The 21421-nt window shown below is 52.7% G+C and overlaps 1 protein-coding gene across 1 annotated transcript in view; it reads left to right on the top strand.

Annotated features, from left to right (window-relative positions):
* The first annotated feature begins 16042 nt into the window (after positions 1–16042).
* NKD1 (NKD inhibitor of WNT signaling pathway 1) overlaps positions 16043–21421 on the top strand; it is a 78684-nt gene continuing 73305 nt past the window's right edge. The window contains exons 1-3 of the mRNA XM_058280034.1: positions 16043–16224; positions 16350–16382; positions 17067–17200. Of these exons, the coding sequence (XP_058136017.1) occupies positions 16200–16224; positions 16350–16382; positions 17067–17200 (192 nt within the window). The 5' untranslated portion in view covers positions 16043–16199. The remainder of the gene's footprint in view (positions 16225–16349; positions 16383–17066; positions 17201–21421) is intronic.

Raw genomic sequence — 21421 nt, 5'->3', positions numbered from 1 at the left:
GACATTTCTGTCACATACAACTCCAAGTTAGGAGGTGTCTGGGAAGGGACAGCAATTTGACTCCACGAAGAGAATCAGAGACCCTAGTGACTTCCATCTTCTTCTTTGCCCATCCCCATGGTTGAAGCTCCTTCTCTGTACCTTGTCTATGTTCCAACCCACAAAAGGAGGGAAGGTAGATGTGAAGGGCAAGCACACATCACTTGAGCTCACATCCCACTGGCCAGAACTTGGTCTCATGGCCACACTTAGCTGCAAGAAATCCTGGAAAATATTGTGTCTAGCTGGGTGGCCATTCTATTACTAAAAAGAATAAGAGGAGGGGAGGAGATGTGACTCAACCAGTTGGGTGTCCACCTAACATGTGGGAGGTCCCAGGATTGGGTCCCAGTGCTTCCTAAAAGAAGATGAGCAGATGCTGCTCCCACTGCAACAAATTAGACACCACCCCCACCACAACAAGTAGATGCCACAAGCCAGTAGATGCCACAGCCTGAGGGAGTGGATGTGGATCAGGCCATTGGGTATTCGCCTCTCATATGGGAGGTCCTGGTTCTATTCCTGGTGCCTCCTGGAGAAGACAAGCACACAATGAGCAGAGAGATGAGAGAACCATCTGGGGTGTGGGGTGGGGGAAGATAAAGAAAAATAAAACAAATCTTTAAATACTAAAGAATAAGAGGAGAATGGATACTGGGGACAGATAGTCTCTACTACCATGGGAATGGTGTAGGATCAGGAGAGAAAAATCTGGAGATGCTAAGATGGCACCTATGAATTTTCAGCTTCTAAGAGATTCTCAGTTGAGAGTTTGGAGTGGTCCACACAGGATACAGCACTCCAGCACTGCCACCTTTTCTCACCTTGTCAGCTGTCTATGTGTCAAGGCTGTATGTCCTCACATGTTCCTCCAACATCTGAACATGCTGGGTCGGGAAGGGACATCTAAGGCCCCCCTCCCCATTCTATAAAGGGGAAACTGAGTCCCAGAGGAGAAGGATCTTTGCCCTACAACTCTCAGTGAGTCAGTGGCAAGACGGGGACTAGAACCAAGCTCTCCTGTGCCCCAGGTCCACAACTGCCTTGCTGCACATAGGGCTCTCCCTATGATGGCACATCAAACTTACTTATGCCTGGCCACATCAAGTGCCTCTTCATACCTGAATTGACCACCTGATTTCTTTCCTGGATTACCCTGAAAAGCACTGGCATGCTCTAAAAAGAAAGGAAATGAGACAAACTTGTATACACAGTCAAAGGAAGAATAAGTAGAAAGATGTAGTTTAAGGAAGCTCAATCAAGGAAGCAATTTTTCCATCCCTCTTCACTTGTATATCACTCAAGAGCCTTTCGGCTGCAGGTGAAAAATTCCCACTCAAACTTCCTTGCACATTTAAAGGGGATTTATTGGCACATGCATTTACCAACTCCATTTTTTTTAAGGGTAGATCTCTTTCAACACCCCACTCCTGGTACCAATTTCTGCATTGCTTGAGGGGTCCTGTTGACAAGCTGTGGCAACAGGCTCTGACTAATCTGAATCTATCAGAATTTTATTGTAATAATTCGAGAGTAGCTCGAAGGATTGAGAAAAGGGCTGAAGAACCAGATCTGGAAGTTATATTGCAGAGAATGCCAGTAATAGAAGGGTCTGCCACTGACTATTTTTGTTGCAGCCACCTTCTATCCAAGTGTGTGTTCATCGGCCAAATCTGGGGAAAGAATTTCTGATCATATGTCCACCCCTATGTGATACTGAAGAAGATGGGGTGAAGAACAGAGATTGCTTGGTAGACAAATACAATCACCATCACACCTCTAATCCTCCCATGAGCACATACTGAAATTATCCCCATTTATGTAATGGATTGATGATGATTTCTCCAACTTTCACTTATAGATATGTATGTAGATCTTATTGATGGCATCTCTCTATTGGGAAGCAGTTCATATAGAGGTTCGTAAATTTGGGCTCAACACTTATTAGCTGTATAAGCTTGGGCAAGTTAACTTCTCTGAGCCTTACTTTCTTCATCTTTAAAATGGGGATACAGGGAAGTGGATTTGGCTCAACTGATATGGCATCTGCCTACCACATGGGAAGTCCAGGACTTCAAACTCAGGGTCCCTTGACCTGTGTGGTGAGCTGACCCACATGCAGTGCTGATGCACGCAAGGAGTGCTATGCCGTGCAGGGGAGCCCCACACGCAAAGAATGTGCCCTGTAAGGAGAGCCTCCCAGCGCAAAAATGTGCAGCCTGCCCAGGAGTGGTGCTGCACACATGGAGAACTGATGCAGCAAGATGATGCAGCCAAAAGAGACACAGATTCCTGGTGTCACTGACAAGAATATAAGTGGACACAGAAGAACACACAGCAAATGGATACAGAGAGCAGACAACTGGGGGTGGGGATTGGGGGAAGGGGAGAGAAATAAAAAAAAATAAAAAAATCTTAAGAAAAAAGTAAAATAAAACAGGGGTACATATTCCTTGTAGGGTAGTTGAGATAAGTACAATAATGAATGAAATGGTCTTGAAGTAGAGTGAACATTCAATAAACAGTGGCTTTTAAAAAATCAATTTAATCTTCTCTCTCTTCTCTCTTGGGTTGGGTTCCCAGAAGCAAAGTCTGAGAGGAGGATAATGTGGGGGGGGGGGTGGGAAAGTGGGACCAGGGAGAGAAGGAGGCCAAGCAAAGATGTGATATAAAGCAAAGTCCCACGAGGGTAATTTTGGCTCAATCCCACAGGAGGCTCTGGAGAGGTAGGAGAGGCACCTCAGGGTTGCCTGAGCTGGTGTACAGGGGAGGGGCATAGCTACCCCTCACACACTGCCATCCTGGGGGCAGCCCACCGACAATGAGATGCAGGTGCCGGCTATGGGGAGCAAACACACCCAGGAGTCAGGTAACAGATGCAAGGAGATATGGTGGGACGCTACCAGAGACACCACCGGTTCTTCCTGTCTGTTACTCTCACAACAGACTTAAAGCCGGACATGATTTTAATGACAGTGCCAGGGACGGGTTAAGGTGTGGTTTAGCAGCATCCTGCTCCCCGTGTGAGCTCTCTCCTTTGGCCTCTCTCCTTGGGGTTGCCAAAGGACAGGCTCAGTAAACTTGGAGACTTGGTGTGCTCAGCTCAAAAGCTGGGAGTGTTTGCTTAAAATCCACCTGGGGAATTAGGGATTCCCTCTTGGAATGCCTTTTTCACTGTGCCATTTTACCAGCAGGCCCTGGGATGGGCAGGCTCATGAAGGGGTAGAAAAATGATGGGTGGCCATTCCTGCTGCCTCATTTTTATGGTTTAGAAACAGGCTAGGACTTCACAGTTTGCAAAGGGCCCATTTGCTCAGATATTCTTCCAGTACTTTCTGAGCACCCACAAGACACCAGATCCTGTCCTGGGCCTGGTGGAGGGACAGACCTCTTGACTCCCAAGTCCACAAATGACTCTGGTCCCCACTCAACATCCACAAAGAAAGGCAGACAAGGTGTGCTGGGAGTGCTGATGAAAGAAATTCCCTCCTGGGAATCAGGGAAGGCCTCAGGGAAGGGTGGCTTTTGAGTTGGCCTGAAGAGGACAAGGACTTACTGAACTGGGAAAGAGCAATCAAAAGTGCCTCAGTTAGCCCATAGACTAGAAGCTATATATTTTAATATTTATTTGAGAAAAATTCTTTTGGCATTTACTATGTGCCATAAAAAGTCCAGGAACATTATGAATATGAACTCAGGTCATATTTGTAGGGAATATAAAGGTGGGGGGTTTTGTGAGTGCTTTGGTTGCCCAGCATCAGGCCCTCTGTTCCTCTTTAGGAATCTTAAACTCCTAATATAACTAGGGCATGGCTGGGTCAGTGAGATGCCTCCATCTCCAAAGAAGCAGGGAGAGCTGAAGACAACCTCCTTGCAGGAAGTGGCTTGAGGTTCCAGTGCCATGTTCTGAGTCTGATTCTCCAGCTGTCTCTGCTTCCTTTTTCTGCTAGGGTTAACCTGGCTTGGATTTTGTTTTTGTAGCAAGAGTCCCACCTGATTCAGAAGAAAAGGCTGAGAGATGAATCCAGAAAGATAAGTGAGGGCCAGACCAAGGAAGGGCCTGGATGCCAGGCTAAGGGTTTAGATCCATATCCTTTGGAGCAGTGGTTCTTAATTAGGGATGTGCTTCCAAATCAGCTGGTTTATTTGTCATTATCACTGTTATTGCAATAATGCTTCATGACCCCTGGAGGTAAACAACAACAAAGACGTATTTTTCTCACTGCAGATCTACAATCAGCTGGGGTCACTCTTACGACCTTGACTAGAATTGGCTGAGCTTGGGTCTAGGCTGGAAGGTGGGTCCAGGGTTGTTCCATATGTCTCTTATTCTGAGATTCAGGGTGAAAGAGTTGGGTCTATCTGGGGCAAACTCATGGGAAATAACAGGAGTGCAAGAGGGGCAAGTGGAAGTATGCAATGCCTCTTAAGGCCTTAGCTTGGAATTGACAGGCCTTCTGCCCCTATTCAACTGGACAAAACAAATCACATGGTCAAGTCCAACATCACTGGGGTGAGAGAATACCCTCTACTCACAGCGAATCATGGCAGAGATAGAAAAGAATTGTGGACAAATAATTTAATCAATCACACTGGGGTGGTTTTTTGTTTTTTGTTTTTCTCACAATCTGGTACCCTGATTCCAAGTCTTTGAGTGGATTATCTGGAGTCTCTAACTGTAATTTGAAAGGGCTTCCCTGGTGATTTCGATGCACACTCTAATGGGATAAGCACCATGGCTATGGCCAATGAGAAGTCATAGAAGGTTTTTAAGCAGAAGAACGACATGATCAGTGTTGCACTTGGGAAATAGATGGATGTGGAGGCTGGGAGGTTAGTCAGCAAAGTGTTGCAACTGACCCAGAAGAGATGATGAGAATGAAAAGCTGGTGTCCCAGGCACCTACTGCTGGGTAACGAAAAACCACAAAATGTGGTGGCTCCAAGCAACAGCCATGCTATTATCTCTCATGAATGCATGGGTTGATGGGGCTCAACTGGGTGGTTCTTCTCCGATGCCAACAGGGACTGCAGTTGCCTGGGCACACATTTGAGCTAGACATCTGAGATAACTTAGTCACGGTGCTGGGGTTGCCAACCTGGGCCTACGCACCAGGCTGGGGTTTCCCACAGCATAGCACCTGGCTCCTGAGAGGAAATGTTCCAGGAGTGAGTATTCCAAGAGGGAGAATATAAAAGCCTCTTTAAGGCTTGGTCTGGCAATTGCCCATCATCAATCCCATCACACTTGATTGCTTTAGAGGTCAGGGATTCTGGGCTCACTAGATCACTCTGGTGGGGGAGGGGGCTGGCTGGAGTACTCTGTTGGTTGGCTCAGATTCAAGGGCAGGGAAGTCAAACACCTTGGCTTGATAGGCAGAGTAACAAATAATTTAGGGCCATCTTTAATCAATCACACTTGGGCCACACCAGTTGGGAAGAAGGAGGTGAAGATTCAAGAGAGATCTAGAAAGATTCTTTCAAGAGATCTAGAAAGAATGGCCAGGACTTGGCACCTTATTGGAAAAATAAGGAAGAATTGGGGGTGCCCCAGAAATCTTGCCCTGAGTGTTCGTCAGGGCAATGTTTCAAACCCTCGATTCAGCTCTGGAGCTCTCACATTGAACAGCTGCTCTACCATGCAACACTTTTGTTTCCTGGGAGGGAAAGGCGATCCGCACTTTTGCCTGGGATACTTCCAATCACTCCGGGCAGGCATCCATTAGTCAGATTACCTGGACTTCTCACAGAGCACAAAGGGAAGAGAACACAGGACAGGTAGGCTTTGATGGCAGAGGAAGTAGAAAAAGAAAAATCCCAGGTACTCCTGGAGAAGGGAGTTGCAGAAGCCAGAGTTTGATATAGTATGATCAGGCCATACTACAGAGATGGACAGAGGCTGGACTTGGAATTACCCTGAAGAGTAAAGTTCTCCCAGGTATCATCAGAGTCTGAATTACGCCTCCCTCAGGCATCATTGGCCCCCTCCCCGTGGTGTCTGGAGCAATGATATGTTCTGGGTGACAGTAGATCCAGGTGGTCAAAATGGATGGCCACGCCGCTCTTCATGATGTCCTCTGGGCTTGGGACCCTGGAGTCATCTGGAAAGGGAAGTCTTTGTGGTTTTATCCAAAGGGAGAGAATCCAAAAATCATCATCCTAAGCAGCATTGAGAAAAGTTCCTGGGAGGCCCATCCAAGGCAATGGATGGCCCTTGGCCCTGGGCCCCTGCTCCAGGGAATAGCATCCAAGCATGGAAGGCAGTGAGCAGTGTGGGGTCCCATCTCAACTTTGTTCTGTGTTGCAAACACTATTGGAAAATGTTCACTGTGGCTGTGCTGCCCTGTGACTTCTTGCAAGGAGCTGGCCTGATACCTGAAGAAAGTGGGAACTGTGGAAAGTTTTATGCAGGAGAGACGCATGGTCCCTCTTGAGCATGGTTCCACTGGGGGCAGAGAGTTATGTGGCATAAACCTGGGTACCCATCTTGCAACCCCTGAGTCAGTGTAAAGCAGTGGCCTTGCCCAATGGCTCGGAGGGCAGTCAGTGGAGAGGGGGTAAGTGGAGTCTCTGCTACTTTGCTGAGAAGCACCGTTGCTCTCCTTGAGCCCATTTCCTCATGGACAAAGTGGGGATGATAAGGAACGTAAAGTGCTTGAGATTCTAGACTGAACAAAGCCCTATCTGTGGAGCCTGCCATTAGGAGGCCCTCAGCACGGTTTGCTTTTAGCAATTCTGTCTCCCTGCCTGGATGGTGAGCTCCTGGCAGGCAGGCAGGGGACCTCTCAGATTCATTTCTGCATCCCACATTTGTGCCCACGCCAGTCATGGCATCTGGGAGGCTCTAGGAATCCAAGGACGGGAGGAATGGCTCTGGGGCTAGCTGGTGTTTAGGGACACTGCAGCAGTAGTCACCACCCCATGCTTTCCTTTTTGGAGACAGCCTGGTGCCTGGTTGGAGATGTTGCCTTCCTACCCTTTTCTTGCCGCCAAAGAGCGTTTTCTCTGGAATGAGTTTACCCCACAGAGGGCAAGACTGGTGATCGCTGGCTGGATCCCACCAGGGACATGTGTTTCATTTGGCCTGTGACTTCTTTATTTTTTCTTTTAATTGGTTGCTGATATTTTAAAATTTGGAGATTTCACCTAGATACTTGAATTTCCAGCTACTCTTGAACAATTAAAAGATCTAGTAACTCCATGGCCGTCCCTTTTGGCTAGACATATGCTGTCGGTTTGCCCCCAAACCTTCCTCGTCCAAGTCCCCTGGTTAACTGTACCCCCTAGCTCTAGGACAGGGGTTCTTAACCAGGTGTCTGTGGAAAGATTTCAGGGGATCCGTGAGCTTGAATTGAAAATTCAAAACACATTATTCTTATGGGGACATGTTGGTGCTCGTATGATATATTTATTAAATAACACACAGAATACTGTGGGTCTGTGGTTTTCACCTGACTGGCAAAGGGGTCTGAGGAACAAAAAAGGTTAAGAGCCCTGCCTGCTCTAGGGCTCCCGGCCTGTTCTGCTGACTCTTCAGGCCGGGGGTTAGCGAATCATGGCTGAGCACCTCGGGGCTTCTCCGTGTCGTGGCATGTCTTACCAGAGAATCCACGAGGGGCAGGCAGGGGACCCCCAAAACATGACTGCAAACGTGCCGATGCTCACGACCAAGCCTCCGTGGTCACGCTCCGGCTGGCTTTCTTTTCCTCCCTGGCTTCCCTGGAGTCCGAGAGGCTGCTGCATTGTTTTGGGACACAAACATACACACGTTATTAGAACCCCAGATCAAAGGCGGCGTCCCACGGCCAGCTCTCAATGGCCCCTTTGTGCAGAGAGAAGCCTGCCAGAGACTTAGAACCCAGGGAGAGGGGAGGGGCGGCGAGAGGGGGCTCAGTACAAAGATACTTGTCACCCGGAGAGGTCGGCAGAAGATGATGTTAAAGGAGGCGCCAGGTGGAGGATGTATCCCAGCTCTCTGCTGGAACATGCAAATGGAGAAGAAAACACTCAACTCTTGTGGTCTCAGAGGAACGGAACAGCGGCAGCTGGGGTGCTCGGGCGGTAGCGCCATCCGCCGCCTTCCTGCTCTCCACAGGGTGGGTGTGATAGGGGCAAAACCTGCTCGAACCAAAGGGTGGCAGTGACCTTCTCTCGGGCACAGAGTCGGAAGAAGCAAAATGAAGGTGGAAGGGGGGCTGGGGAAGGTCGGGAGATGGGGGATGCCTCAGGGGACAGTGTCACCCTCTCTGGAGAGATGGTACAGTTTATCCACCCGTTCGTGTTTGCAGCAAATGTTTCTGAAGCCCTACTGTGTGCCAGGCACAGTGCGCACAGAGACACAAAAAGAGGGCACGGGGCCCTGCCATACCCACCTCCCTGGAGAGAGCTGGCATCCCGTGGGCGCCCGCGCTGCAGCAGGTGCTCAGCCTTTCCCGTGCATTGTCTGATTTATCTCTGGAGCTGGTTTGAACAAAGGCGTGCTTTGAGAGCTCAGATGCGGGGCCAGGACTCCTGCCTGCCATGTCGGGCGGGCAGGGGCATGCTGAGCAGGGGGTTCCCTAGCAGGGAACACCACGAGGACTGAAGGGAGGTGAAGAGGGCGCTGGGGCACTGCGAGGTGGAAACTGGTGGAACTGGTGGATGTGGGCAGAGAAGGGGACAGCCTTGGGAAGACTCCCTGACCCCTAAACTTGGCAGGGCCGGCAGCCCTCCTCTGTTCTTTGCTGAAGCTCACTCTCAGGGAGCCACATCCAGTGTCGGGGCTTTACCTGCCATCTCTATGCTCGTCGCACCAGGTGTTTGTGTCCGGCCTGGAGCTTGCTTCCGAACTCCAGGCTCATAGCGCCAACTGCTGCCTGGCCTCGCTGCTCAGGTGGTCCACAGGCCTCTCACAACAATGTGCCCACAGTCGGGCTCCTGCTCGTCCCTGCCTCCCTAACCAGCTCTACCGCAGCCCCAGCTCAGTTACACAGCTCCAGCCTTCCAGCGGCTCAGGCCAAAAACCTGGGTGGATCCCTTCTCTCCTCTCTTTCTCTCCCACGCTCATCCAACATATTAGCCAATCCTCTCAGCCCTAACTTAAAAGTACATTCAGCACCCAACTTCTCACCTCCCTGGCCCACTGCCACCACCTGGTCTAAGGCACGGCCATCTCATGTCTGGCTTGCTGCAATCACCGCGTCGGCGTTTCCCAACCTCTGCCCTGGCCTCCCACAGCGGCCCCGCAAACCAAACGGTATTCTCGAGACAGCAGCCCCGTTGCTTCAGATCACGGCTCTCCTCCGGCGACTCCCATCTCCCTAAGTAAAGCTGCAGGCCTTGCCGATGCCTGCAGGCCTTGGTGATGCAACCCCACCACCCTCTAACCTCCTCTCCTCCACTCCACAGCCTCCCCCTGACTCTCTGCTTAAGAGCCACTGGCCTCCTTGCTGGTCCCAAAACATACATCACAGGTCCCCACCACAGAGCCTTGGCACTTGATCCCTCTGCCTGGACCCACGTCCCCCATGACTTCCTATGGATCCTTTCCTTCCTCATTTCCAAGTCTTTGCTTGGATGTGACCCTCTCTAACCTCTCATTGCACTCCTCCCCGCCCCCCAGCCCTGGTTTTCTTCCCCCTCTTTCCCAATTGATTTTTCATACCATATATTTCAAGCATGCATTTATTTGTTGTCTGTCTTCCCCACTAGAATGCAAGCCTTGTGAGGGTAGGCATTTTTGTCTGTTTTACTGACCCACAAGTCTGGTATACATAAAGCCATCGAGAAATCTTTGTTGAATGATGTAATAAAAGAGAAATCCCTCTGTTTCTCCTTTCCTTCTTCCTTGACTCCTTACCCTCCCTCTCCTCTCCAGGGCTGCTACTTACCAGATGCAGAGGCAGGTTGACACTAGCAGCCGCTGAGAAGGCTGACCGTTCTAGAGCCTGGCTCCTCAAGGGGTGGTGCGGGGCCCAGCAGCCTCAGCATCACCTGGGAGCTTCTTAGGAAGGCGGCATGCCAGGTCCCGCCCAGACTGAATTTTAACAGAACCTCCAATATGAGTGTGCATTAAAATTCCAAGGAGGTAGGGGTATTTGACCCCCGTCCAAGAGAAGGGGAACGAGGGTTTCTCAGGCAGCCAAGGTCAGGATAAACAGGCAGAGCAAACAAGAACAGGAATGGGCAACAGGCAGTGTCAGGGACCAAGACAGACGGTCCATGTGTCTCTCTGTCCACATGGTTGACTCTCTGCTTCTCTTGGAGTAACTGCTTCTACTGCTCTCTGCTCGTCGTCAGCTCCCATGGAACTCACGCGGCTGCTCCAGTCCCCAGGTCTCAGGAGCCCTTCGTGTGCAGAGAGCACCACCAAGGGAACCCCAGGCTCTGGGCCACCCTGTTCAAAGCAAGCCAAGGCGGCGGACTTGGCCCAGTGGTTAGGGCATCCGTCCACCCCATGGAAGGTCTGTGGTTCAAACCCCGAGCCTCCTTAACCTGTGTGGAGCTGGCCCATGCGCAGTGCTGATGCGTGCAAGGAGTGCCCTGCCATGCAGGGGTGTCCCCGCAAAAGGGAGCCCCACGCGCAAGGAGTGCGCCCCGTAAGGAGAGCCACCCAGTGTGAAAGAAAGTGCAGCCTGCCCAGAAATGGCGGTGCACACATGGAGAGCTGACGCAACAAGATGACACAACAAAAAGAAACACAGATTCCTGTGCCGCTGACAACAACAGAAGCGGACAAAGAAGATGCAGCAAATAGACACAGAGAACAGAAAACCGGGGTGGGGGGGTGGGGAGAGGGGATAAATAAATAAATAAATAAATCTTTAAAAAAAAAACAAAAACAAAGTATGCCAAGAGGTCCTAATGGGTCAAGCTCCTGGGCAGGCATCTGATCAGCCGTGGCCAGGGAGCGAGGGGGTAGTGGCGTAGCAACGTGGCAGCAGGAACCACCCTGAAGCTACGCTCTGGGATGGGAGGAGGGGGCTAAGCGGGAGGGGAAGGTGGGTGAGGCAGGCAAGTCGGCCACCAGCTCCCAGCTCGGCCCTAGGTCCCCTTGTCCTTTAGGCCTTGAGACGACACAGAGCCGCATGCACGGTAGGAATCTAATTGTCAGAGGCCTGGTGTGGAAAAACACACCACAGGCACACCCTGGCCACAGGTGGCTACATTCCTTCCGGGAGACTTCCCACACTGGCCCTACCCTCGCTGAGCTCTCCTTCACATCACACTCTGGCTCCAGGCCCCTGAATTTACTACTTGGAATCTCAGAAGGAGGAGGAGCCTTAGAAGTCACTTGGTACAGGATTTTCCAAGGCAGGTTCCATGGATGCTTATTTTCATTTGTACTTCCTCAAACGGGTTCCTTGGTCCAGTGTGTCTGAGAAGCCCTGCTTGCAATGGCTCCCTCTTAGAAAGTCACAAAGCTTGGCAGCTCACTGAAGGTTCTGACAAGTCCTGCAGAAAAGGACATTGTCTCCCTTTGGTTAACCCAGGGCTGCCCAAAGTTTCCCACAGAGCATTTTCATACTGTAATAGGATCTCTCAAAACCAGTGTCCAGTGGGACCCAATCTGGGAAATGGGGGTCTGTCCCAACCCTTTCTTCTATTTCATAGATGGGGAGACTGAGTGTGGTGGTTAGAGCTAGATTGACTGCATGTAACTGGAAAACAGGCTTGAAAGGACAGGGTTTCTTTCTCCCTTTTAGTAAAAGAAATCTGGACATAGACAAAGACGGGGAAGGGTTTCGGAAGAGCCAGAGAAGCGGCAGGGCGGCAGGGATTGGGGAAGAGGGCAGGGCTTGCTGAGGAGAAGCTGGCATGGGTCTGGGAGCCTGGGTTTCCCCTCCTCCTGCCTCATCAGAGAAGCCTGCACTCCCAACTTGCTGCAACATTCTAAACCTGGGAGGAGTTTGTTGGCACAAAAATTCAATTCAGTTCAACCAGCATTTTGAGATGACTCTAGCAGCTGTCTTCAGGGGCCCTTCCTTTTACTACCCAAAGAAGCTGACTTGGGGACCCCATCCCCTGTTTTGTGGGAAGCCCAGCACCCCCAGCCTCGACTCCGAGGCCTGATGCCAGGGGCTGGTGGCCCTCCTGGCTGGCATGTTCCTTTTCTGTGGAGGGTCTCCTCTCTGAAGATTTCAGGGGCCTCTCGCCCTCCCGCTGATCACCTCTGCTGGACTGCCTTTCTGGTTCCTTCATTCCATCCTAGGCCACTAACCCAAGGACAGTGTTAGGTCTTTGCTGAGGATTTGGAGCAAGGGAAGGAAATTCCAGCATAGAGCTGAACAGGTGACAAGTGACAACTGTATATTAGCCCACACTGTTGTGCAAATTAACTGGCCGCTGCCCACCTCGCTGGGTGTATCCCTTCTTCAGCTCTTCATTTTCAGTCTCTTCATATTCGTCCTTTCCCTTTTTTTTCCTCCCCTGGTGGCTGTCTCCAAAATTCCTGTTACTTTCTCATGCAGAACAGATTAACTCTCCTTTCTACACCCAAACCAGGCTTCTGGGTTACTTAGCTATGCCAAAAATCACCAGGGAGCTGGAAAATGAAGCAACTCTCGGCATCCGGCTGAGATTCTGAAATTCATTTTGTCTTTACCATATCCCAGATCATAGTCTAGAAAGTCTATGCACCACACACTGGGGCTGCTCTCTCCTAGAGCGAGCACGGACGCCGGGCAGGCCTGCGCTGGCCCCTCCAGCCCCACGGGCCAGGCCAGACCCCTGGCCTCAGGAGCCCAAAGTCTAGGAGGGCTATGTAGCTCTGCCATGAAACAATAAGGAAGTGCTAAGTGTAATGAGAGAGAAAAAGAGACTTGGGCCGTTCAGAGGGTGTCCAGAGCCCTTCAATTTGGAAGGTCAAGGAAAACTTCCTGGCATTTGAAGGGGACCAGATCAGAAGGCTCAACCCGGGGACACGCATTGGAGAGGTCAACCAGAGTGTTTTTTTGTGTTTTTTTTTTTAAATCTCCCAGATCTACTTCTGAAGGATTTCACCTCAACCAGCCTCACTGAATCTCAGGCCCCATGAAACCTGTTTCTGTTCTAATCTCTTCCTCTTATCTCTTTTTTGCCTCCCTTTCTCATTCTCCTCCCCCAAAGGATAGGAAATCTTCAAAGGAAAAGATGTGTCACTGTAAGTATACAGCCTAAGAAATGGGCCAGATAAATTATTAAAACACATAAAAAGTCGTGGGGCGGGAAGCCGGCAGAGGGCGAGGAGACATCCCAGGGCGGTGGGGTGCCGGTGGCTAGCCTCCTCAGGACCCTGGACAGGCCAAGGTTTCACCCAGTGGCCCATCTCTCTGGAGTCTCCTGCTCCCGCCAGGTGGGTGGGGTCACAATTCCAACGGCAGTGAAGTCCCCGGCGCCTGCTGGGCCGGGAAGGGCCAGGCTGAAAGTGGAGGGGCCCTTTGTGTCTGGGCTGGACATTTGGGATTTACTTCCTCCATCTCAAACTGGTAACTGCTGAGTTTTAGTTCTTGCTTTTATCTCTGTTTGAACTGTGAAAAGAAATTCCCAAGGGGAAAAGGGGATACTTTTTTCTCATGAAAGAAGAAAGCAATGACCGGTTTAAGGAAGTAAGCAACTTTCTGAGCGCTGTGAGAAAGAAGGCTCAGGGTTTGGCTTTGATTTAGATGGGCCCGGGCAGCTGGGGGGAGGGTGAGACAGGCAAGCAGCATCCTAGCCTTTGGAGGGGTCTGCAGGGAGGCTCCCACTCTGATTCAGAGACACAAGCCCCTGCCTCCCTCCTATTCCTCACCCCAGGAAAATACTCTGCATTTCATTTTCCTACAGCTCAGTGGTCTTCAACCTCAGCCTCATTGACCTCTGGGTTTTTAGGGCCACAATAGCCTTTGTTGGTGTGTGTGTGTGTTGGGGGGGGGGGGGTTGGGGAACACTGCCCTGTGCATCCCTGGCCTGTACCCACTAGATGCCTCCAGACATTGCCAAATGTGCCCTGGTGGGGGGTCAGAGGAGACAAAATTGGGCTGGGTGGAGAACCACCGTGGCAGCTGGTATTGCCTTCCGACTTGCCCCATTAGTTCCCGGCTCACTGCGTCTATTGTTTCTTGCCTGCCTTCCCCCAGTGGAGGGTGAGCTCCACCAGAGTGGGAATCTTTGTTTTGTTCATTGCTATATCATAAGTGCCTAAAACGGTGCCTGTTCCATAGCTGGCACTTAATAAATATTTGTTCCCAGATGAGAGGATGTTTCCTGCTCTAATGGTGGAAGGGTAGGTCTGGATGAGGTTGGGACCACCTGATGTAGTGGAAACAACATGGGCATGGAATCAGCAAACTTGGGTTTATTTCTAAGTGGTCACTGACTAGCTGTGTGACCTGGGGCAAGCAGCATCACCTCTCTGAGCCTAGCTTTGTAGAACAAGCCCACCTAGCCTGCATCAGACAGCAAGGCCCTTCAGATGAATGGCACCTAGGAGGTGCTGGATAAAGAGTTGCAATGTATAACTGAGAAAAGAATGTTCTCTGTGGTCTCAGCATTTCTCAAATGAAACCACCCTGCTAACAGCATTGATGTGCCTGCTCAGAAGATCACCCTTGATTTCCACCAAAAAGGGTGTGTATAAAAGCAAGTTTGGAGGAGGGAAGTCAAGCCCTGTTGGATGAAGACATTTATGTCCCTGGAGGGCCATGCAGTCCCCAATGTCCTTTTGAGAGCTGACAATGCTCTAGAGCTGAGCTGTGCATACAGTAACCACTGGCTGGTTTGCAACGGGGCTATTTGGGTTGAGATGCTTAGACTGTAAGTGTAAAATACACACTGGATTTCAGAGACATAGTGTGGAACAGAGAATGTAAAATATCTCCTTATATGTTGATATGTTTTGGATATATTGGATAAATGAATTATTTAAGTTAATTTCACATGTTTCTTTTTACCTTTTTAAGGCCACTAGAAAATTTAATTTGACATCTGTGGCTCACATTGTCTTGCTATTGGACAGCGCTGCTCTAGGGAGCAGGCAAAAAGGGCAGAACAGAGGCACCATTTTACAGATGATACAACTGAGGCCCCCAGAGAACTGACTGGAAGGGACATAGCTGGTCCCCTCACCCTGAGCTCAAGGTCTCCTGTCCCCGTGTCCAGGCTGCTTAGTACCAGGACGGCGCTTAACGGCAGTCCCTCGGTGTCCCCAGCAGGGCAGGCATTCTCTCTGAGAACCACAAGGATAGGGTGGAAACCCCTGATGTCGCCCTCCCCTCCGCAGAGACCTCCCCAGACAAAACAACTAAGCCCAAGGGTCTGGCGAACCGCAGCGCGGAGAGGAAACCTAGGAAGATCAAAGACCCAGCGGTTACCCCCTTCCGGGCCGCGCAGCTGGCACCGCGCCGCGACCCCGGGCGGGCACCCACCGGCTCCGGGAAGAGGAGACCGAGTGCTTGGGTTAACAGCTGGGGATTTTGGACACTTGTCCCCGCCGGGCAAGGGTTTCGCCCGCAACTGGCCCAAGGCGTGGTGGGGGAGACGGGTGCGTGTGCGGAGGCGGGTGGGGTGGGCGCTGGTCTGAGCAGCTTCTCCTGAACTATCAGGTCGTAGGAAGTCTGGGAAGGGGCTACTCAGCAGGTGCGCAGCGGACGCTGGCTTCGGAGCAGCTCACGTCGCCTCTCCCGGTCTCAGTTTCCCCACTTGTAATTCGGAGCTGCCGAGTACTGCCCTGCCCGCTGGGAGGGACTAGAGAGCGGACGCAGGCACGGTACCACCAGCGTGGGGCACGGTGGTGTGGAGAGGGCAGGACCCGAAGGAATGTCTATCCCACTCCTCCTCCCGGGAAGAGCCGCCCCACGGACTCCGCAGCCCCTCGCCCGAAAAGGCAGCCTGCGCGGGAGGGGGGCGGTGCTGGGGAGGGCCCCGCCCCCGCCCGCCGGCCCCGCCCCCAGCCCGCCTCCGCGGCGACCCGCCTCGCCTTTGATGCGCCGCGCCCGGCCAATGGGTGCGCGGGGAGGCGCGGGCCGCGGCGGAGGGCTGGGGGCTCGGTGCGCCCGGGCGTCAGTCGGGCCGCGGCGACGGCGGCAGGAACGCGTCCCGGCGCGGCCTCGGGTTCCGCTGGGCTCGGGGCTCGCTCCCGGAGGAGGCGAGCGAGGCGAGGCGAGCCGCAGGGCCCGCGGGCCGGGCGCATGGCTTAGGGCCGCCCGCGCCCGCCGCGCCCCCAGCATGGGGAAACTTCACTCCAAGCCCGGTCAGTGCCCCCGCCCCGCGCGCCGGCCCCCGGCCCCCGCCGCCCTCGCCGCCGCGGTCGCTAACTCTCTCCCTCTCCTTTCTTTCCGGCTCCCGCCGCCGCCGCCGCGCGCCTTGTGCCTGCAGCCGCCGTGTGCAAGCGCAGGGAGAGCCCGGAAGGTAGGGGCGCGCGGGGCACGGACCCGGGGGATGGAGCGGGACAGGACCGCGGATGGCAGCGGGAGGGCCCAGCCCCCAGGGCCTTACCAGCAGGCCTCCCCCTCCTCCCAAACTCCAGCTCCAGTCCCAGAAACCCGCTCCCGGAGCAGCCTTCGCGCCCCCTCCCCTGGCTCTCCTACCCTCTCCCCGCGGTCCTGCATTCCTCCTTCTGACCCTCAACTCCTCCCGGCTCCCGGGATCTCCGCCCTCAGTGCTCACCGCGTTCCCTCTTCTGACACCCCCTCCCCCCCAAATACTGTACCCCCTGCTCGCCTGAGATCCTGGCTCCTGAGCCCACTGCACTCCTCTTGACACTCAGTCCCCATCTTTCCCCGACACCGCAGGCGTGGTCCCCCGGGGTCCCTGTGCCGCCTCTTCTGACCCTCAGTCCTCTCCTCCGCAGGCCCTGCCTCCCCCTACCCTGCGCTCTCTTCTGGGTGTCTGCTCTTGGGGCACTGCCGAACCCCCTTCTGTTGACCCGCGTGCGTCCCTCTCTCGGATCCTGCCCCAGCCCTCGAACCCCCTCCGGGCCCCGATGCCTTTGCTCTCCGCCCTCTGCCGCGCCCACTCCTTCCCTCCGCTTTTCTCTTCGGTAACTTTCGCCTGGGGGCCAGACTCAGGGGCTGCCTGTCGTCCCCGCCCCAGGTGACAGCTTCGCGGTGAGCGCAGCCTGGGCTCGGAAAGGCATCGAGGAGTGGATCGGGAGGCAGCGCTGCCCCGGCGGCGGCGGCCCTGGACCCCGACAGCTGCGGGCGGCAGGCATTGGCAGAGGCACCCGGGTACGATCCCACCCCCCTTTCAGCTTAGCTCCGTACTTCCTACCCCAACTTTTAAATACACTTTTTGGCACAGATTCTGGGACCCAAAATCCCTTCCCGGCTCCCTGTGCCCAGCCAACGTGACCCTGTAACCCCTGCCTTGAGGAATCCTAAAAGTGATGGCAGGAGTCAGGGTCTTGCCCAGTTGGGGGCAAACTGCCTGGGGTGAGCGGTCCTGGGTGAGCAGGGGGTGCAGGCCCGGTGATCAGGCAGGCTCGTCTGTGCTGGGGAGATTTGGTCTCCTGCTCTGACTTCTGCCTTGGGAGGCAACGATGGGTGTCTGGATGGAGAGTCTGTGCTGGCATGTTTGTAGCATTCACCAGTGCCGTCTGCTCAGGAGTCCCAGTGGAAAGGCTGTGCACTGGGTGGCAGAGCTTGGGGGCTGCCTGGACCTGGTAGACAGGCCCCTTAGTTTATAAGGAGAGAGGACCTTGCCTGGTTCTGCTATGCCCTCGGCCTGCCTCTGCTCCCTCATCCAGTGGGTCCCTGAGGCTGGAGTTGTTCTTGAGGTGAGAGAGTGCAGCCCTAGCTCCTGGCCTGGGACTTGTGCTCACAGATGTCCTCTGAGCTCCAGAACTCTGCACGGGGCCATCAGACTGTCTGCGTGGAACTCACACAGGCCGAGGATCAAAAGATGAATCAACTTTTTGATGTGACATTTAATTTTTTTTTTTTTTTTTTTTTTAAACTTAGAGGGGAAACAGACTGAGTCTCAGGTCCAGTTAGTTCTTTGGTCTTGTCCATGAGCTGGGGAGGGACTGGGTGGAGTCTTCAGATACGTGTGTCTGGGGGCCGTGTGATCTGGGCTGGGTGCAGCTCAGCTACGGGCTGTGTTAGGAGGGGGGCCTGTGGATAAAGTCACTTCTTGTGCATGTATGAAATAACCTCCGTGAGTCTGGGAGAATGTCCCATTGCCTCTTCCACCACTGCTTAGCTGGGGGCTTCCTCTCCTCCATTTCTCTCCATCAGTTGGCTGGGTTGGAATTGGAGCTGCTGTCCCCTAGGAAAGGTCAAGCCTTGGTGGGTGGGGGGCACTGCAGCTGGGGCCCTTTAAAAACAGAACTACAAACTTCCCTTCCTCCCTCGCCTGTTTCTAGTTTTTGATCTACCTATTTATTTAAAGCCCAAGGAAAATGATCCGATTTAGCCATATGCACAAATGCATTTGTAGCTCAAGACAGAGGCCAATGGAGTGGATTTCCATTAATCAAGTTTGGGTTTTTTTTCCGCTTGTTTATTTTTACAAAGTATTCCTGCAGTATGATATTTTACTTGCAGTCTTTATTTTTTATTGTTGTTATTTGTTTCTTCCCCCTCTCCCCTCCCCCGTTTCCTAAACTGCCAGGCAACTTGCTCCATGCTAGAGGGGAAACTTGAAATACAGTGAGGGCTTACTTCAATTGACTTTTATCTTCAAAGCCATAACAAATGTTACCCGCATGTTTTTGGTGGGTCTCCTTGGCATCCAGTCCGGGAGGATGAGAGGGAGGAGGAAGGAAGGAGAGGAAAACAAAAGTCCGTCGTTTTTAATTAAATAGTAGTGTTCCCAGCAAGAGGAATGCGAGCCAGTAAAAGTTGCCATTGGGGGAAATGAGGGCGGGTGGGCAGGGGGCCTCAGCTTAAGCCTGTGGCTTTGGTGAAGTCACGGAATTTTGTTGCCTGGTTTCCCCCAGCTGAGGACAGCATGGGCTGGTGTCAGCCCCCTCCCTCCCTCACCTCCTCTCTCAGGGAAATGCCAAGGAGACCTTAATGTTTGTTCAAGCACTTTTGAAGATTGAAGGCCCAGAACCATTGGCATGACATGGGTTGGGTGGCTTGAGGGTGGGCTCAGGCAACAGAGGTGTTTAGGGGGTGGGAGCCTCTGTCTCCTTGAGAGCTGTCCTTGGGGATGGGGCCCCGGGCTCCTGGGTTCTCACCAGCCCTGGCCTAAGCTGGCCCCATTACTGGCCCTGCAGAGGTGGGGCCGGCGAGGCCGGCACTCCTTTCTGTCTTGAGAGATGGTCAGGGTGAGCGTGGGGCGGTGTTGCTGGGGGGCCAGCAAGGTGCTTTCAGGGGACACCTGGAGAAATGTTTTTCAACATAATAGGTACTTCTTTTGTCAGAAAAAAAAATAACTAGGACATCCAACCCGGAGTCACAGATGTTACTGCTTAGGATGAAGCTAAGTTGAAAGAGAGTCAATTTAAAGTCAGGTCAGAGAAAAATATTAACCAAGCTGCCGTGCAAGTGGTCATAACCAGGAAGGGGGAACAGTTTGGGAAGCACGGAGATTCTGAATAGGGTAGCCGTGGTCGACCTCAGTTGGGTTTGACCTCCGTGACTCCCACAGGCACGGGAAGAGTGGCTGGCAGGTCCTTCCTTCTGTCGTGGTGATGTAGGAGGGTGTGGGCTCCAGCCTGCTGGCTGAGCGCTCTGACTGCCCCAGGCCTCTCCCGAAGTGCCTGGGGACACAGCAGTAGCAGTTCCATCTAGCATGATTATTATGGCAACGATAACTACTACTTATTAAGTGTCTGTGTGTGTCACGCACTTCACATGCGTTATTTTAATCCTCTCCGTAGCCCTCTAAAGTTGCCAGCCAGCTGGTGTGGACTGGGTCTTTCTCCCTCGCTGGAGAATTTTCCAAGAGAATGGAAGCCATGTGTGGCGAAGCCTCACAGGGAAGAGCGTAGCCCACAAAGGCGGCGGGGTGCGGACCGGCTGCCTGCTGACCCGGGAGCAGGTTGTGGGGCAGGCAGAGGCTGGAGGGGCCCCTGCTTGCCCCCTTCCTCCCTGGCGGGGTCCGAGTGGCTTCGTGAGTGTGCAGGGTGGGTCCTGGTTGCACGCCAGGTCCTGTGGTGGAGAGGGAGACCCCGCCGGCCGCAGACTAAGGCTGCCTTCCCACGTACACCATCAAGGGAGGGCAGGCTCTGCCACAGGAGCGGTGTCACCTGGAGTGAGCCCTTCTGTTTTGTGTGCCTTAATGATCTCATCTGTAGAATGGGTGCAATAGTACTCAGATCTCTGGCAGGATTATGACAGATAACTCTTCAAAAAGAATAGAACCCGGGAAGAGAGGTACCAGGTTTGCTAAGAGGGGCTGGAGGGGCAGAGATGACAAAATCAGAGGCTGTCTGCTCTACTCCCCGCCAAACACTGCAAGCCCACTGGGAGGCACTCAGGCTAAGGTCTGAGCTTCTGCCCTTTTCCACAAGTCCACGATGAGTTCAGAGGGAACGTGAGCTTGGAGTAGAAAAAGAAAGAACTGCGAGGTGTGCAAGTGCTGTGAAACAAGGACAATAATGGAAATTTACATGCCAGAAAACAATGAATGTGCTAAGTACATTCATAATGATCCCAAAGAGATAAATATAGGAGGATATTAGAAAAAGGAAGCAATAACAGGCAGTTACAAAAGAAACCCGTTGGAAATATTGAGTATGGAAAATATAAAGGGTGAAATTAAAAAAATACAAAGTTGAGTAGATGGACCGAATAGCATGGGGGATCCAGAGGGGTGGCTCAGGAACACACTTGGAAAGGCAGACCCTGCTCACCTGTGTACACACACATGGCGTGCCCGTGTTTGTGCTGATATTAACACAGACAACTATTTAAAACAATGCCCCCACCCCTGCAGCCCAGCTTGGCCCTTTTGTTCTCTTATAGCAGAGCTGCCTGAAGAAATAAGCCGAAAGCCTGCCTTTGGATCAAAGGTAGCTTGGTAGTTTGATTAGGGGGCACCTCGTGCAGTTTGATATTTGGGAAGATGGGAGGTTGCATGCCCGGTTGGAGCCCTGTGTGGACGTCTTGGGCTGGGTGATGAGACTGGAGGCTGGCCCAGCTGCGTCCCGAGTGCCGGATTCCAGGGGAATTACCCTTGAATGATACCAGTTGGCACAATTAAAAGGCCCCATGTCTTCACCATATGGAAAGCGTTAGGCCTCCTTTTACGTGGCTTCAAAGCTATGTGCCGGGAGGTGGACTTGACATTTGAGGTAAAGCATAAATTAAATATTTGGTGTTTCAGAATTAAAAGATGATTTGCTTTGAGGCTGGGGGAGGACTTGGGTGGAGGCATGTAGGCCTCTGCTCACTGGCAGCTCTGCATTCTCCGTGGAGTGTCTTTTTCTCAGATCACGGGCACCCAAGGCCAGCCTTGTAGCCCAGGCTTGGAGCTCTCTTGATCCCTGGGGAATGGGA

This window comes from Dasypus novemcinctus, chromosome 18 (genome assembly GCF_030445035.2).
Source record: "Dasypus novemcinctus isolate mDasNov1 chromosome 18, mDasNov1.1.hap2, whole genome shotgun sequence".
Lineage (NCBI taxonomy): Eukaryota > Metazoa > Chordata > Mammalia > Cingulata > Dasypodidae > Dasypus > Dasypus novemcinctus.
Note: the sequence above shows the minus strand (reverse complement) of the source record. Positions and strands in the feature narration are given on the sequence as shown.